This window comes from Arachis ipaensis, chromosome B10 (genome assembly GCF_059453495.1).
Source record: "Arachis ipaensis isolate K30076 ecotype BB chromosome B10, ASM5945349v1, whole genome shotgun sequence".
Taxonomy (NCBI): domain Eukaryota; kingdom Viridiplantae; phylum Streptophyta; class Magnoliopsida; order Fabales; family Fabaceae; genus Arachis; species Arachis ipaensis.
In genome coordinates this window covers 16,346,123-16,364,970 of record NC_142435.1, presented here as the reverse complement: position 1 = coordinate 16,364,970, position 18,848 = coordinate 16,346,123, and the positions used below count along the sequence as shown (strand labels likewise).

General features: G+C 33.6%; 1 protein-coding gene and 1 non-coding gene across 2 annotated transcripts; both read right to left on the bottom strand.

Moving 5' to 3' along the window:
* Positions 1 to 1,969: 1,969 nt before the first annotated feature.
* Positions 1,970 to 8,114, bottom strand: ALB4 (OxaA/YidC-like membrane insertion protein). The gene is made up of 11 exons (XM_016325184.3): positions 7,524 to 8,114; positions 6,480 to 6,590; positions 6,268 to 6,342; positions 5,909 to 5,969; positions 5,553 to 5,626; positions 5,322 to 5,426; positions 4,218 to 4,325; positions 3,777 to 3,880; positions 3,481 to 3,687; positions 3,078 to 3,405; positions 1,970 to 2,545 (listed from the first exon to the last, which is right to left on the bottom strand). The coding sequence occupies exons 1-11, from the start codon at positions 7,878 to 7,880 to the stop codon at positions 2,462 to 2,464; spliced, it is 1,614 nt and encodes a 537-aa protein (XP_016180670.2). The 5' UTR covers positions 7,881 to 8,114; the 3' UTR covers positions 1,970 to 2,461.
* A 10,274-nt stretch (positions 8,115 to 18,388) lies between these two features.
* Positions 18,389 to 18,496, bottom strand: LOC148579248 (small nucleolar RNA R71). The gene has a single exon (XR_015899244.1). It is a non-coding gene; the product is annotated as a small nucleolar RNA R71 (small nucleolar RNA).
* Between the last annotated feature and the right edge of the window lie 352 nt (positions 18,497 to 18,848).

Here is an 18,848-nt window from a genome sequence, read left to right as displayed (position 1 = left end):
TATACTTTGAATCGGTCTAAATTAATATTTTTTATAAAAAATAATTATAATATTTTTATTATAAAAAATAATTAAAATATTCTTTTATAAAAAAAATATTAATTTAAATCGGTTCAAAATTTGATTTACCAATTTTTTTATCAAATCAATTTATCTAATCTAATTTTGACAAAATAATATAGTTTAATTAATTATATATATTAAATTTTAGTTAATAACAAACATTTTTAAGAAAAAATGTTTTAAATATCTTTATTAGAGTTCTTTTCAACAAAATATTTGTGTTTCGTAGAATATTACAAATACACCGGATGAGAAAACCCTAATCCAGATACACGTAAAACGTAGTAATAGCAAAATGCAATGAAGGTGTTGATTTCCGAATTCTACATGTAAGGCTGTTACGTATTGTAGGAACCTGACGTTATTGAAGTATGCATTTTAATGACTTAATCAGATGTTTTTTTTTTTTTTTTTTTTTGCAAAATGAAACTAAATGAAACATGAAGATAAGGTAGTTTAATCTTTAAATATTAAAGATACGGGTCAACCGAAGTTGCAGTGATAATAAATCTTCAACACACTAACCAAAATTTGGCGCACACGCAACGTTACCGTACTGAAATGGCATGTGCACAACACACATCACACATAGAGGTGAGAAAGACATGCTTCACTAGCACTTTTTTACTATTATTATTATTTTATTTTATTTTATTTTCTTAGGTATATATTTGTGAAGAATATAAAAATAGTTTTTTTTTAAATAATTTTTGAATAATAATAAATAACAAACTTGAAGTTCTATGAAAAGCTTTGTTAACAAAACATTTATTAAAAAAAATAATTGAAAAATAATACTATATAATTAATAAAATTTATTATTTTTGGCCAATTTTTATCCAACTCTAAATACAAAAAACTAAATTCTAAACGCTAAATTTTAAATCCTAAATTCTAATAGTATAAAAATAAAATATTAGTCCTAATGTGTTGACTAATATTAACAAAATTATTGACCCCAAACATTTCTCTTAACTGAATTCAACACACATTAATCTACCAAAATCATAAGTTTGCAAAAGCACGAAAAGCTCATTCTTGTGAAGTATGTTCTAAACTTTTATCACATAACTCAACTTTTTCTATATATTTTTGACAAATTTAATACATATTCTAAGAAGAATTATAACCAATAATTATGAAATTGTTCATACATAATTTTTAACTTATTATAAATAAACTAACCATACTAGATGTATGTCAAAATCAGTCACTAATATAGAATATATATTAAAATATATAAATACATTGTAGTTGATTTTAGTGTACAAATAGTATTTTTGTAAATCAAATTTGAGTTAATGTATAAGTTGGGTCGGCTAAAAGGAACCTAGGCGAAAAGGTAGAAGAAGCATCCAATGAGGAAAAATTGCGTCAACAAACAAAACATGGCATACGAAAAGGGAGAGTTTCCGGGGCATATATGATAACTTGTTACCAAGAACACCAAGACTTGGCAAACCGGACAAGAATTGCATTTGCAGCTACTTCAAAACTATCTTGATTCTTAAATCTTTATTTTTCTAAAGCTAGCGTCACTTGAAAGTTGGAAGATCGAAACACTTACATTAAACCAGAAAGTTTTAAGCTAACAAAATTTGTACTGGTCATTGGTCAATGCATGGAACATAAAATTGACTCAAAATTAACGCTTGGCAATTTTAAAGCATGATTGTCCAATATTTCTCAACTCATCGGATCAAGGACAAATTCGTCGTATACACAATACAAGATTCGAATACACAACACTTTTTCCGCTCTAAATTCTGGCACAAATTCTGGCCACGTATGTATAGGATAAATCATATCGTCACTAATACACCAATTCCCATTGGTGTCTATAAATATATGCTGAAGCCCATTTTTTGGTGCTCAGTAATTGATAGTTGAATTTTAATATCTAAACTTTCGACACCTGAAATGGATTTGCATATCATTGCTTTGGTTTTGAGCTATGAACTTCATCTTCATATCATATACAAACTTCGACGTTATTTGAAATTTTGAATTGAACATAACTATTTTCTAGACCAAAAAGAAATAAAATAAAACAGAACCACCAATGTTATATCCCCTCCAACCTTTTGCTATTCTCTTATTGGAATTCACAATCCTTATTTATTAAGAAAAAAAAAAAAAGACCTAAAATATAATACAAATGAAAATACAATCTGCCAATTCACTGATTCAGTTTCAGCCATCAAACTTCAACCACCTCCACACAGCAACTGTAGAAACCTCGAATCTTGTTGAATCCAAAACTTCTGTGATAATATTCGATGTTAACCAGAGACATCTCATATTGCAACTTGCAAGAATGGTTGCATTTAAGTGTATAATTCTAGATGGCATTGGGACCAATCAATTTCCCAGCAGCTGAACTTCTACGGTTCTAATTTCAATCCTTCGCCAGGTGATCCGATTCTTCTTCAGGATGTTGCTTCTTGGTGGTAGCTGTAGTTGTGAATGCTTCCCTTGGTTCCTGTAAAAACATGAATTAGACACGAGTACACGATGGCGTGTTATGAAATAATTATCTAAATCTTGATGATAATGGAAATTTTCCTCTCTGTACCAATGAAGAAATGCGAAGAGAAAATGAAAGAAAACTTGGTTAGCAATTAATTAACAACAGTAATGCATGACTACCAGAAAAATTTAGTACACTACAATTTCTTAAGCTGGTTCATGTATTGCTAAATTTAACAATTCACGTCAGAAGCATGAAAGCATTCAAAACAAAGCACTATAAGAAGGTTCACCAAAGAACAAAATTTTGCAAAAGGAAACATATCAGTATAAATATTTTCTCCAGAACAAATTTTATGATTAGCCAAATAGAAAAAGGTAGGATACACAATCCATTTACGTTGACATGAAAAGGTAAGCAGAGATGATTACCAAAAGCATTCCTCATTCTTTTGGCAATAAAAAATTAAATTCAAGATGCACTTTTTTACATGTCCTTAACTAACAAATGTTAAGAAAAATACCATCTATATATGCTACAATACCTCATCACTTTTCTCATTTACTCCATTGTTGAAAGGAGAACCTTCATTACTTTCCCTCTGAGGTGTATATGTGGAATTCTGATTTTCTTCCAAGTCTTTGCTTAGTGGATTACCATTTACAGTGACTTGAGATGTGGATGGATCAGCATCAGCGTTAACATGCTGAGAATTTTCAACATTATCACCCCCATCTTGATTTCCCTTTTCAACTGTTATCTCATTAGTCTCGTATACTTTAGTTGCTTTAGATGCTGCTTCAGTGGCTTTCCCTTTTTCTTCTTCTCTTTGTTGTCTTCTCCTTGCCTCTTGCTCTTTTAGTTGCCTAAATCTGCAACAAAAAGTCCGGGACAAAATGAAAATAAAATAACAGCACTATTAAGCGCTGGTGGCCACTTATACCGACCTTTCACCAGGTTGTGGCCCCCCTGATGTTGATTTCTCATCTTGTCTAGCTTCTGTTTTCGTGGAATTTACTTTAGGTACCGACTTCGGAATCTTCATTTGGTCATCCTTCATAATATCATCTTGAATTTGAACTACAGGATTTTTTGCACCCCCTAATTTTTGAAGCCATACTTGTTGAGCAGTGCTCAATATATTATTTGTTAACCTGCAGATAGCATAATAAGTAAATACGGATAGACAGGATACATGGTTATATAAATATAAGACAAACAATAAGCTTCTAATTAAGCTCACCAATAAAGGCTTAGTCCAGAAGGAACTGAAAGAGCAAAATAACCAATCATTAATGGAAGGAGCTTGGTGATGGCTTGAGAACTCTTCATGTTGGGATCATTAGGCTGAAAGTTGACATGGAAAATGTTGAGCAACTCAGCTAATAAGATATACCCAGATGCATTTTCATGTGCAGACACAGAAAGTAAACTAATATGAACATTTTTCTCTTAATCTTGTATGAAAAAGTAAAGGAGAGTGAGTCGGTTACATGTGATTAAGCTAATAAGGTAAAATTCAGTTAGAAAGGCTGGCTATGGATGCAGAAGAAAAAATGTTAAGTATTTAAGTTAAAGATATAACTTAGCCATGGCTCAACACTTGTAAAATAAGGTTCAAGGGAAATATTGAGAAAGGGAACCGACATGTATATAATTTAGTTGTGCATATAACAAGACTGACCTGTGATGACTGCATTATTTGGACAGAGATGTACTGACTGACTACGAGCAACACGGGCAAGACAAGGTAAGCCAATGTGTCTGACCATCCAAGGGGAGGGTGACCATCCTGAAATTAAATGATTAAAGCAAAAGAAGTTAAAAATTAAATTAAATTATTTGCCAAATCACATATAAATTGAAATGGAAGCAGCAAGAACAAAAAATGATATTGCAAAGAACTTTTTGCAATAACTTTAGCATAGGTTAAAAATAATTCTGAAGAACTGCACTTAAGAAAAATGATGCAACAATTTAACATTCATTGATTCATTGAAGAAACGAGAGAGGAAAGAGTGATGCACCATAAATACATGAATCATAAACAAAGAATTATCATGCCTTTTCGACTTTTCCTACACTCAGAGGCAAACACTCCCTTGCCCCATTTCTTTCTTATGAGACCACAGCTTATTAGATCACAAATATATTAACTAGCTAACTAATCTAATTTGGTCTATAGGATCCACAGATGGTGCACCCCCAACAGTGGAGGGTTCCTTCTAATATGTGTAACTCTCAATCAGCAAAAAGGAAACTCTTGTATGAGGGTGTAAAAAATTATAATAGAAAATGGAAATTCTCCTATAAGGTAACTATTTAAATTGGAAAAATACAATAGAAGAGCTTTCTTATTTAGCAGAATAAGCATTGCCAACAAGGGAAACATTGTAAAGAATGCCTAAAACAAAGCACGAGAATTCAATATGGTCGTATTTCAAGCCAAGTTGTTAAAAATAAAATCGGAACTCTAAACCTTATTCCATTTTCCTCCTAACATACAAAAACATTAGTTTACTCACACTACGCCAATAAAATGTGTCCACACTCACAAAGGAATTCAAAAACTTCACACAGATTCTCAAAAGACCATGAAACATTGAAACTGGTCAACTAAAAAAATAAAGAAATATACTTCTTATTAGTGATACAAATGACGGGACAATTCACAATTTGGAAAGAAGACCAATGCCCTAGACAAAAAAAAAAATATGGTACTTGCAATGCCACAAAAGTAGTGTTCTCAATATGTAGTTTTACTTTCTATTTTCCAAAAGATACTCACCACAAATGGAAAAAGCCAAGAGATACCACTTCCATTTTGACGAGCAGCAACCGTTGTTGGACCAGCAAGAGAAGGTATCCAGAAGAAACCTTCTGTAAGGAGTCCCTTTGTAATTATTTTTCAAATTAAAAGAAAAGGCAGCATTAACCATCAAAGGTAGATTCATATGACCAAAAAATCACATCAATGGATAGACTATCAGATACCAAATCAGCAGAATACACAAGATACCTCATCTGCCACATTTGAAAGGGCTCGATATAGGCCAATCCAGACTGGTATTGTTGCAAGTGTAGGCAAGCATCCTATGGAGAAGAGAAAAGACAGATTGACAAAAATATTACTAGGTAAAAAATTTAGATAGAACATTAATGCATTATACTGGATTAATTGATGCCTGCATACCCAATTAAGCCAAAACAATAGACTAAAATGCTTGATCAAATAGTTCCATATATCTTTTAATCATATAAAAAAAAGAGAATAAACTGAACTTGTGATATGAAAGCTTTGGATGGCTCCATCCAGGAAACCAAGGACCATATTTATAAAAAATTTTGCAATATAGTCTTTAATTCCATAAATACCTGCTAGAGGATTAATGCCGGCCAATTTATACAACCGAGCAGTTTCAAGTTGAATTCTCTCCTGTAACAAAACAATGCATAAAACTTGATATTTGAATTACACTCCTATCAGTCAAAGATAACAGTGAGAAAATATAGACATAAGCATGGGCAATTTAGAATGGAATTTTGTCAGCAATGATAAAAGCTCATTCAATTCTCCAGTAGCACAGGGGAAAAGAAATAATGCTATTCATGGCTATAGCTGCCCAGCAATATATCAAAAGTTATCCGAAGAGTTATCCAGTATATTCCCATAGTAGCTTTATTATGTTCATAATCCAAACACGTATATTACTTATGGAAGCTATAAAAGATACCTGATCACCAGCATAACGTTGCTGGATAGCTTTTATTTGAGGTTGCAGTGATCGCATAGCCATGGCAGATTCTACCTGTGAACATTTATTAAGAATGCTATTTGTAATGAACATTTTTAACGTCAATAGCAAAGAGCCAATGACAATCAGTTCAGTATGTTGTCAATTCATCAACACTAGCGAATTTGAAGCACATTTCAACAGGAACAAACCTGTTTCTTTGTCAACGGAAAGGTGGCGGCTTTTACGAGAACTGTGAGCAGTATAATTGCAAAACCATAAGCATATGGCGCATGCAAAGTAGAAAGTCCATCTTTGAGTACCTACCGAAAAATTGAAAAAACACTTCTCTCATAATAATTGCAATGTGTATGATGGCAGTAGTATAACCATATGTAGTTATACAACTACAATTGTTGATCAAAGTAGTTATCTACTTAAAATTTCATATATGTAACTAAGTTATTTCATAACTTCAGAGTTCAAACAATAAAAAAAGGAAGTTTGACAAAACAACTATCAGTTGACTGTTAAGTAGTCTACAGACTCATGTACAAAGGTGTCATTCATTACTAGCAGAAGTAAGATATTGTTCTGTTGACCCAATTTCGATCTCCAATATGAGTGGAATATATTATTTCATTGACCTGACCACTATCAGCATCATCATCTCTTGACTTTAAATTTGTCTAATCGACTCCATGACAACTTGGCCAACTATAGGAAATTGCACAGCTAGAATCACAGCAACAATGGAAATAATGATATTTAGCACTTGGAATCCTATTCTTTTGTGAGTTGTGTTGTCATCTTCAACAGCAAACACCATGAATCCAACCAACCACTATAACTAGTGCATTGCACCGCCTTTAGCTTCGCTTTCACCATGCATTAACCTTAAACTGCAACTACTTTTAAGCATGGTTTGGTTTCTTTTTTTCACTTTTCAGATTTGTTAATTTTATTCGTCTTAGTCTTATATTTTTTTTTTTTCAATTATCATTTCATGTTTCCACTATCTTCTTCAGTGCAGTACAAAATAGACATGGAATTAAAACAGGAAATAAAACCAACAAGCCCTTAATTCGCCATTCTAATTCACACTAGCATGCTCAAAACGCTCCAAACACTGAATTCACATATTCCAAATTCAAATTCAAATCATGCCATCCAAATTCCACACGCTAAACAAATAAAAATTCATTAGAATAGAAAGAGCTGGAAGTTAGGATAAAAAATAACAAGAAGAACAATACCTTGAGCACAGTTTCCATGTAATTGGTGATCCCCGAGAGCCAATCGTTGTTCTGTTTGGCGGTGGTTGTCGCCGTCGCCGCTGTGTCGGAATTCGAGACGGCGGCATCCGCAATCGTGTAGAGGAACCCTTCCGCCCTATCGAACAGCTCCCTTAACACCTCTCCGGCGGCGTCGGGCTCCGGCAAGAACCCGGGTTTGAACCCGAACCGGGCCACCGAAAGCGACCCGCGGAGGAAGCTCCTGGTCGAAGCGGGAATAGCGTAGGAGTGAGACCGGTTCAGCAGAGGGAACCCAGTCCGGTTCCCGAACGGAGTAGAAGCTATGTTGGGCGGCGCACAAGGTAAGAGAGAAGCCATTTAATTTGGGCTCTGAAACGAGCCGGTTCAAGAAAGAAGAACGAAGAAGAGAAACCCTAGCTAGCAGTAGCAACACAAACCAGTTCGGTTGAACCGCGGGGTGTGGCTGTTTTTGTTTAATAGGGTGAGGAGGAGAGAGCAGAGGGTAGACGAAGGAAAGTGGAGCAATGGAAATGGAGTGAGTGGCGTTGTGAATCTTATGATATTGTTGGAGGGCAAAAACAAAAGTTGGGTGTTGGTGAAACGTGTTGTTAATTGTAAATAGGTTTTTGGTAATAAAAAATTCTTTTTTTAGTTGAATTTAATTTTAATGTCCTATCAATATAGACTAGTTTTACTTTTATAAGTTTATCTAATTACATAATAATAAAAATAACTATTTTTTATATTGACTCATAAATAATTATTCAAAAAACAAATATAATTATACGATTATGTACAATTATTTATATTATTAATATATTAAAATTAAACTCTTTTTAGTTTTGCTTCTTATTTTTTTTAGTTAGTTGTTTATTTAAATAGTGTACTGATAGTTACACATGGTGAAAAGAAAAGCTGGCTGAAAAAATGAACATTGTACATTTTACAATAGAAAAAGAAAATAAAAAAAGATAAAGTTTGATTTGATAAAAAATTTTAAAAAGTGTTTATTTTTTTATTTTATGTTTGGTAAATCAAAAAAATTATATATTTGTACTTGCAGTATTTAAAAAATATAGTACTTTTGAAAGTATTTAAAGTAAAATTTTTCAAAGATAATTTGTATTCATTGAAATTAAAAAGTTTATTATAATACATTAATTTATTTCCAAATTTAATTATTTCATTAAAGTCATTTTTAATTTAATTTACCAAATATGAACACGATACCAAGGCAAACCCATGAGAATACCCCTCTCTTTTTTTTTTTTTTCAGCAAAAAATAGACACTATGTAACTTTATTGCACTAGAAAAAAGATACTAAAAAATATACTATGGAACCCCCTTTGCAGTCGATTATATCTGGTAAAGGATTTATATTTGTTCTAGGTTTTTAGGAAAAATGGAACAATTCTATTCAGTAGGAACAAAAAGAAGTGGATCTATTTTATTCTATATCCGATAAATAACAATACACAATGGTATGCACTTTTTTAATTTTGATATGAGAGTAGGAAAGTGTATAGTACGTTATTGGAGTGTAAGGAGATTGACCGCTTTATGATGACTGCACTAAAGAAATCGAACGGTCTGAGTTGAAGAACAATAATCAGACAGTCCAATTACATAAATTAGTAGGTATACAAACTTGGCTGTCTAATTTGCGTAACAAATGCCACGTATCGTGCATGCAGCGCATCCCGGCCTCTTGATCTACACCTCTCCTTTTCACTTTGGAAATTCTCTCTCTCACTCTCATTCTCTCTTCTCATACATTCGAAAACTCACCCACAACTCTAATTTTCTCTTCTCATACATTCCAGAACTCACCCACAACTATAATTTTCTCTTCTCTTCTTCCATCGTTTATCAAATTTAACGGAAGAAGAACAATCAGCCACTACCAAAATATGAATAATGCTTAGGAGATTCAATATAAAAGAAGTTAATCATCTAAAGTGTTACATTCTTAATTATCTTATTTATCCTAATTATATAAGTTTTCACTATCAAATATTTTGATTTAATGAAAATAATAGTGATAATATTAGAGACTAATAGCAATATTATAGTAATAATTATTAAGATTATAGGTTATATAATATTATTATTAATTTTTAGAAATAGTTAGTAAAATAAAATAAATTTAGAAGATTTTTAAATAATTGTTGAGTTAATTGTTATTATAAATGTATTATTTAAATATTTAATTAAGGATTAACTACTTGTTGTTGTGTATTATTAGTTAGATATTTAATTAATATGCTTTATTATTGTATTGTAGTGAAAGTTTTGAAATTTTTTGCATATAATAATTAACCATTATTCTTCATTCTTAGTTAATTAAGTAATTAAGGTATATTATTATTATTATTATTATAGTGGCATAAAAATCGAAACTGAATAAATAATAATAATAATAATAATAATAATAATAATAATAATAATAATAATTGAATTTAGTGTAATTTAAGTAATGAATTATGTTAGTAACACTAAATTTTGGTTATGAATTTAATAAATTATTTATGATTATTAATAAATTTGGTGTTGTAAAATCTATATATGTATAATAAGTCCTCTAAAGTTTGAATTTCACTTTAGAGAGTAAAGTGTGATCTTCTACCCTTGAATAGTTTCTCTTTCATATTTATTCTTGGTCCCACCTATGAAATCAATGGTGAGAGATCACACTTTACTCTCTAAAGTGAAATTCAAACTTTAGAGGATCCAAATCCGTTAGAAGTGTTTAATACCTTTTAAAATTATTCTTGTTATATAAATAGAAAATAATGAATAATAATTATTATAAAATAAATAGATTTTAGACATTAGAAAATATATTTTTAATGTATCTAATAATGATAATTAAATTTATATTTTAGATTCATTTAAGTTTTATTAATTATTGTTAGAAACTAATAAATATAAATGTGAGATTTTTGTAAAATAGATTTAGTATATTTCGAGTAGTTAATTATATAATTGTTAATATAATTATATTATACTAGTTATGTGACAATGAAAATCAGATATTGTTAAATTTTATTTATTAATTAATTATGGTTATCTTTGTTTAATGTGATACATGGCTACGTTTTGTAGGGTTCTCGGATGTTGACATGTAATCACTTAATGTCGCCGGATCCATACAATCCAATTGTAGAGGGACATTTACGAGAGACTGATTTTTATCACGTTTTCTAGATTGGAGTAATCCAATGTCAGTCGGTAATGGTTAATGCTCTGATCGAGAGATGGCACCCTAAGACTCACATTTCATTTTTCGGTTGGTGAGTGTGTTGTGACATTGGAAGATGTGGCGATAATTTTAGGTCTTCTGACAAATGGTCATCCAGTTACAGGACCGACCATGGGTAGTGATAAGGCCTTAGAGGCCGAATGCTTGCACCAGTTTGGGGTTGCACCTAAAAAGACAGATTGTAGAGGAAGCTTTATAAAGTTGACGTGGTTTCAAGGACTAAAAAGATCATTTAGTCTTGACTGATGATATTTACATTCAGAGATACGTAAAGTGCCACATAATGTTATTATTTGGGACAATTCTGTTTGGAGAAAAGTCTGGAGCAACAGTGCATTGGAAATTTTTGCCATTGTTCCGTAACTTTCCTGGGATCATAGAATTTAGTTGGGATCGACATGTCTAGCGCACTTATATAGAGCATTGTGTAGAGCATCTCATGTCAACTGCAAGGAGATCGATGGTCCACTGACACTTTTACTTACCTTGGCTTGGATCTGTCTACCATTTCTTGCACCGATTCTCAGCAATCCCCAACTCTTTCCAATTGCAAACAGGTAAAATTAATTACTATCTGCTTTGAAAAAGTGTAGCACATTGTATTTTAGTTTTTACGATAAAAGTTAATTAACGGATTGTGTAATGTCAAGTGGCGTAACTGGGAGCATGCTGACCGGCCTTACAGATTTCATTTTCTTACTCATTTTAAGAGGTCGTTGGATGATCTACAAGAAGGACATATATGTTATAATAAATATATGTTTTTGTTTAACCGTATTATTATTTGGTGTGTAATCCTCTTTTACTTTCAATGTATCCAGTTTGTTTGGGAGGCTTAAGTAGTTGATCGTATTGTGTAACGTTCCTTCTAGCAAAATACCTTGCTTAAGTCATGGTATTTCCACTAGCAAGAACATTACATGATCTTTCCCAATATTAACTACTTAATTATTGGAACTTTATATCAATATCGCGTTCCAGTTTTGTGAAAATGCTAGAAAATTTTGTTCAAATAAAATCTTTCATCAAAGATCTTCAAACAATAATAGCCACATAATTATTAATAATAGTAAATGTTATTCAAGTAATTTCAAATAAAACTCAAATACAATACCTATCCCTCTGAAAAAATAAAATCTTAAGCGACAAGCACGAGGGGACTCTATGAAAGCACTTACCCCATAAACAAACTCCACTATTCGTCCACAGATCCATATTGAGTCTTCAAAACCTGTGTCATTGAAAGGGTAAAAGATTATCGGGTGAGAACTAACCACTCGTTCTCAGTAGAGGACGAGAATACCATAAAAGTGGTTATCCTAATTACCTTTAAAATTCTTCAAGTTCTAATTTAAACAATTTAGTTATTGTCCTTCAAATTATATTATTTGATTAATTTTCAGTTACATTAATCAATCCTCAGTTATATCAGTCCTCTATTACTTCAGTTAACAGTCACATTTATAAACTAACAAACATAGGTAAGGTTAAATACAAATGTACAAACAATTCACGCAAATCAAATAGCAAGGAATTTCACAGATAACCTAACACAGCAATAGAAAGCACACCCAAGCAATTCATACAAATGCATATGATGAATGTCTATTCCTATACAGGCTATGAGCTCACGTGTCAGTTCGTTGCCCATTACCCGACAGTGGTCCTGAGATAGGCGTTACGTATCGCCGTCCCTACCTCAGCCAACATCCCCTCCATGAACGTTACGTATTGCCGTCCTCATAGGGAACCTTCCTTCGGGTCTCAAGTGGGCGTTAAGTATCACTGCCCCCACTGAGCTTCATCATTCAGGCAGGGACGGATCCAAAAATATTATTATGGGAGGGGGGGGCAATAACGTATATAATATTAAAAAATTATGCAAAAAATTATATAATGTAAGATGTATTACAAAAATATACTTGTGTGTAATTTTTACTAACGAAGTAGTCGATTCTTCATATCATAAAATTCATCGATAATAGAATCTGTGTCAAATCAACAATTTTCTTTTCAATATAATTAAAAGACAATTAGCAATAAATTCATCTTTCATTTTGTTTCTGAGTCATTATTCACAATATTCATAGCTGAAAAGATCATTCAGTTGTAGCAGTTAAAACAAAGAGAATTAATACCAAATGAATCAAGAAAGACAATCACAAGAAGAAAAAGAATTCACTTTATGGATTTTAAAAATTTTTATTTAATTAAAAAATATTAGTAATAATATCTTTTTCAGATTTTTTTAACATTATTAATTACTTTTTAGATATTAGAAATCATTAATATTTAGGTTGGACTAAACTTTTATTTATAATAGACTAAATATTAAATAAATTTTTTAAAAAATTAAATCATACTTAATAATTTATTACTATTAATTTTTTTTAGAAAAAGCTAGGGGGTCGAGGCCTCCACTTGCACCCCTTATGTCCATTCCTGCCTTCAGGTCTCAAGTGGACGTTGAGTATCATCTTCTCTACTGAGCCTCATGCACAATATCTCAAGTAAACAGTAAGCATTATGTTTTGTCTTTCTCACAAAATTGTGCTAAAAATCAAATTATTTAAATTCAAATCATTCAATCTTTTTCAGTCTTTTCCTCAATCTTTATTCCTCAAACCTCAATCCTTAATTTCTTAAACCTTTAAACCTTATTTCTTAATTCCTTAAGCTTTAATCCTTAAACTTTAAACCTTAGACCTTACTTTATTAAACCTTAATTACCTCTTTCTCATTCAAACTCGATTTAATCGCTTTACCCTCAAACATTCAAATGACCTTAAATTATTATTTTAATCTCGTTCTTTTATTAAAAGATCATTACATCCTTACTGATGTTTAACCTTAATACCCTAACCTCTTTGACCGAAACCTATATCCTTCTTTAATACCTCATCTCCTTTTCTTTTTCCTTTTAATTCTTACTATTTTTCCTTAAACTTTTCCTTATTTTTATAAAATTTTAGACATACCCTCCCCTAGAAATAGGATTTTACTAATCTTTTTTTAAACAATTACCAACAACAATAGTTTTTTCAAAAATCATCATATTTCAATTTAACCAATAATTCCAAATCAATTACCGTTCCTAGCCATAACTCAACAAATTCTCAATACAACCAGCTAAAAATAAGAATTTTTAGCATTCTCAAACAATCAGAAAATCAAACACATATTCATCAAATTCAGTCATTTTCACAATTCCAAACCCAACTTAAACTCATCATTCAATCATTCTAGACAATCATAAATTATTTTCAATTATTTGATAAATTTATTGGCACTCGTAATCCAAAGTCTTTAGTTTGAAAACGAATTCCCTACTTCAAGGAATCAAGCCTGCAGTGATTCTAATATAATAAACCCTCTTTTCATGTTAATCTGCAGCAGCGGCAACAACCGCAGAAATTTCCGAACGACCTCAACCACATTAACCAAAACTACAACAACCACATCAACTTTAATCGCAGCATGAAATTACCACAACTGAACCTGCAACAAAAGAACGAAGCAACAACGACCTCTGAATCGATTTGGCGGCAGCTCTGGCAGCTATCTTCAGTGACGGTGGCGACCAGAAGCTCTGGTGGAGGATTTCCGACTACCAGAAGCGTAGCGACGCGGCTGTAATGGCAATCAATGACAACAATATTCGGAAGTTAAAGGAAATGGAAATTAGAAGGAAGAACGCCCTTACCAGCGGTGGACTCCACGATGACAGTGGCCAGAAGCACAGCAGTGCAACTCGGTGACGAGCTCCGTCAGAACCCCCTTTCTCTCTCTTCGAAATCCCTCTCCATACGCACTGTCACAACATCATGGTTTATCAATCATCAAAATCCAAACTCAAAAGTTAAATAGTAATAAAAGCATATCTAAATATTAAATTCCAACATCATGGTTTATCAATCATCAAAATTCGCAAGAACTTGTTGCAAATCTGCTTCGGTGGGATGATCTTCACCTTCATTCCCACTCTGTTGAGCAGAAGAATCAAGAGATGCAGCATAAAGACCACTACTACCACTGCCACTTTGATATAAATCAACATCAATTTCACCTAATAAAATACACATGTTATCATTATATTATAAACTAACAACATTCTAATAAATCATTAGAAACTAAATAAACTATACTCACGCAATAAGTCATCCACATTACTAGGAAGATCAGGCTCTTTCTCTACAACCTCTTCAGTCACCCAAAAGTCAACCTCTTCCCCCAATTATTCACGGAAGCATTGTTATCAGCAGTTGCTTCTTGATTAATACTATTTTCCATAACTGAAATTAATAACACCCACAACACAATGAAATTAAAAACAGCCACAACACAATGAAAATTAACAATGAAAATTAACAATGTTCTTAACCTAAAGCAGGAGCCAAACACAATGAAAATTAACAGCATGTTCTTAACCACAACACAAGAGACAAGCCCATATCTGCCTACAGCATTCAGCCATTCAAGTATTCAACACAACACAATTCTGCCTACAGCATTCAATCATTCAACAGTATTGCAAAACAGAAAATGGAATAAGAACATTCAGCCATTCAAAGCATTCAGCCATTCAACAATATTGCAAAACAGAAAATGGAATCAGAACATTCAGCCATTCAAAGCATTCAGCCATTCAACAATATTGCAAAACAGAAAATGGAATCAGAACATTCAACCATTCAAAGCATTCAGCCATTCTAACAAATTAACAAATACAAAGCATTCAGCCATTCTAATAAATTAACAAAGACAAAGCATTCAGCCATTCAACAAATTAACAAATACAAAGCAGCAAAACACAAAAAATCAACATTAGGCGTTTTGGAATCAGAACCATACATTCTAACATAGAAGATGAAACAAAGAAGATAAAACAGAGGAGTCACTCACCTGGGTGCTGACGAAGCGAAGACCAGCGAAGATGAAGCGAGAGGCCAGCGAAGACGAAGCGGCGGTGCTGAGGACCAAGCGACGGCGGTGGCACTGACGACCTGAGGACCGCGGGGACGATGGAAGTCTACTGGGCTGGGAATGCTTCAGAGGGCTAGGGTTCAGTGGTTCACCGTTCACGTGTGGAGTGAGACTGAGATGAATGATTGGGGGAAGAGACCAGGCGACGGCGGTGGCGCTGACGACCTGAGAACCCCGGCAACGGCGGTGGCTACTGGGCTGGGATTTGGGAATGCTAGGGTTCAGCGTTAGTGTGAGACTGAGATGAATGAATGGGGGAAGAAGGGGGTGGTTCTCGAGTGGTAACCGGGTCGGGTTTCTTTTTTTTTAAAGCAATAAAAAACGGCATCGTTTTTTTGTTTTATAAGAATCGGCCGGTCACCGGTCCGGCCCAACCGGCCGATTTTTAGCCGGTTGATAAACCACTATTTTATGGTTTATCTTGTATTTAATTGAGTGGTTTTTATCAAATCTTCACCCACTTATTCATATGATTTGCATGATTTTATAATCCCTTCCTAGTATTGTTTTATGATTGAAAATTTGCTTCCTAGAGATCTTTAATTAGTATATTTTAATTCTCCTTTATACCATTCGATGCCGTGATCCGTGTGTTAAGTGTTTCAGGCTTTAAAGGGCAGGAATGACTTATAAAATGGAGAGGAAGCTTGCAAAAATGGAAGGAACACAAGAAACCAAGGAGATGACCAGCGAACACCGACGCGCGCGCGTGCCTGACGCGTACGCGTGGATTGGAGTCTGCACAAATGATGCGAACGCGTGGACGACGCGTACGCGTGACAAGGAAAAACGTTGAATGACGCGCACGTGTGGACGACGCATACGCGTGACCTGCGCGATCTGCAAAATTAACAGAAAATGATGGGGACGATTTCGGGCCGCGTTTTGACCCAGTTTTCGACCCAGAAACACAAAATAAAGCCAGGGAACATGCAGAGACTCAACACACCTTTTCACAGAGAGAGATACATTCACATAATCTTATTAGGATAGTTTTTAGGTTTTTAGATTTGAATTTAGAGAGGATTACTTTCCCTCTAGGTTCTCTTTTACTTTCATAGTTTATTAGTTTTGCTTTTGGATATTGAAGAGTCATTACCTCCGTTGAAGATACTATTCTAGTTTGTTTCCTTACTTACTCTTTTATTTATTTATTCCATATTCTTAATTCTTGTTTAGAGTGGTAATTGGATTATTTTCATGAATTGTTAGTAAAGAGGATTACTTTTACTTTTAATAAATTTTGAATCTATATTTTATTCAATTTACCATGTCTTCTTCTTATATCTTTATGAGCGCCTTATTCATGTCAATGGAGTAGATTCCATACTTGACATGGGGGTTGATTAAAAGGATGCACTTGAGTTGGAAGGCTTAAGTAGTGCTGATTAAACTAGAAGTTGTTTGCTGGTTCTGTATTTACTAATGCTAGACCTTCCCAAGGGAGAGGACTAGGATTTGCGAATAAGAGTTAGCTCAATTGCTTGACTTTCTTTTATTTAGTAAGGGTTAACTAAGTGAAAACAATAACCTTTTTGATACTACACTTAAGATATCCCAACAAGGATAGAACTTCCAATTAATCATTCCCCCAGTCAAGGCTTTTTATCTAGAATATTAATAATCATTCTTAGTTTTTATTGCTTTAATTTACAATTATTTAATTGCTCGTTATTCAACTCTCAAACTCTCTCGAAAACTCCTAATTAATAAATTAGTACCCTTTCTCGCAACTCGTTGGGAGACGACCTGGGACTCATACTCCCAGTATTTTTATTTTAACTTTTTGTGACAACCTTTCTAAATTGATGAGGCGGATTTTTGCTGGTTAAGAGCTATACTCGCAACGCTATTCTATTATATTATAATCTCTTAATTGGTCTAACTTCTGCCGCTCGTCAGTTTTTGGCGCCATTGCCGGGGAGTTGCAATTGTGTGCTAAATTATTAATTAGTGTACATATTTTTATTTTTATTTGCATATTTTATTTTTATTTTATTACCATGAGCTATATGTTTCTTTCATTGAATGACGCGTTCACTGCCTGATCCGAGCTTAGCCGTATTTGATCCTGAAATTGAAAGAACTATTTCACGTATTAGGCGAGCTCGACGTCGGTTAGCCTCTGAGGGTGGTGAAGTGATTGTTATCGATTCACCAGTCTCATCTGAGGGCGAATCTGAACCGCCATCTGAGAGCGAAACAAGCTCCTTTACTACTGATTCAGTTGATTCACGTGCAAATAGAATGGCAGCACCTAGAAAGATTACTCTCCAGGAAGCTGGAGCCCCAGATTTTACACTACAGCCGTATCAAGTGCATCATCCAACTCTAGCTGTAGATTTTGAGCTGAAGACTGCATTAATCAACTTGATGCCCAAGTTTCATAGCTTACCTGCTCAGGAACCTATCAAGCACCTAAGGGATTTCCAAACAGCCTGTTCTACTGTTAGGCGTCATGGTGCGAATGAAACTTCTATTGTGTTAACTGCCTTCCCGTTTTCTCTTGAGGGAAAGGCAAGGGAGTGGTACTACTCCCAACCTGAAGCGACTGTTACCAACTGGGATACGCTCAAAAGAGAATTTCTAGAAAAATACTTTCCAGCTGAAGTTACAGACAGACTAAGGAAAGAGATCTCATGCATTGTTTAAGGTGAATCAGAAACTCTCTATGAGTACTGGGAGCATTTTAAGAACCTTCTAGACGCATGCCCCCATCACATGATTGACAGGCTAGTATTGATCAGCTATTTCACTCAAGGAATGAAGCCTCGGGATAAAACTACACTAGATGGTGCTAGTAATGGTTCTCTAAAAAAGTACAAGACCGCAGATGAAGCATGGCAACTAATCAGCGACTTAGCTGAGTCTACCAGGAATCACAGGCACAGGAATAGCCACTCAAAAGCTGTTGCAAAAATTTTCTCTAGTACTGAGACTACTGCTCTTACACAGAGTATATGTGAAATGAGCAACCTACTGAAGCAATTACAGTTGAATTAACAACAACAAGCTCAGCCTTCCCCACCACAACAAAGCCAACAGTTAGTTCTCCAAAGAGTATGCGGAATATGTGCTG

What these genes read in the sequence shown, in the direction of transcription:
- ALB4 (XM_016325184.3), bottom strand. Translation starts at nt 7,880, where the DNA reads ATGGCTTCTCTCTTACCTTGTGCGCCGCCCAACATAGCTTCTACTCCG. An exon ending in TTCCGTTGACAAAGAAACAG is followed by an intron (nt 6,343 to 6,479) that starts GTTTGTTCCTGT and finishes AAATGTTCACAG; the next exon opens with GTAGAATCTGCCATGGCTAT. An exon ending in TTTCAAATGTGGCAGATGAG is followed by an intron (nt 5,427 to 5,552) that starts GTATCTTGTGTA and finishes ATAATTACAAAG; the next exon opens with GGACTCCTTACAGAAGGTTT.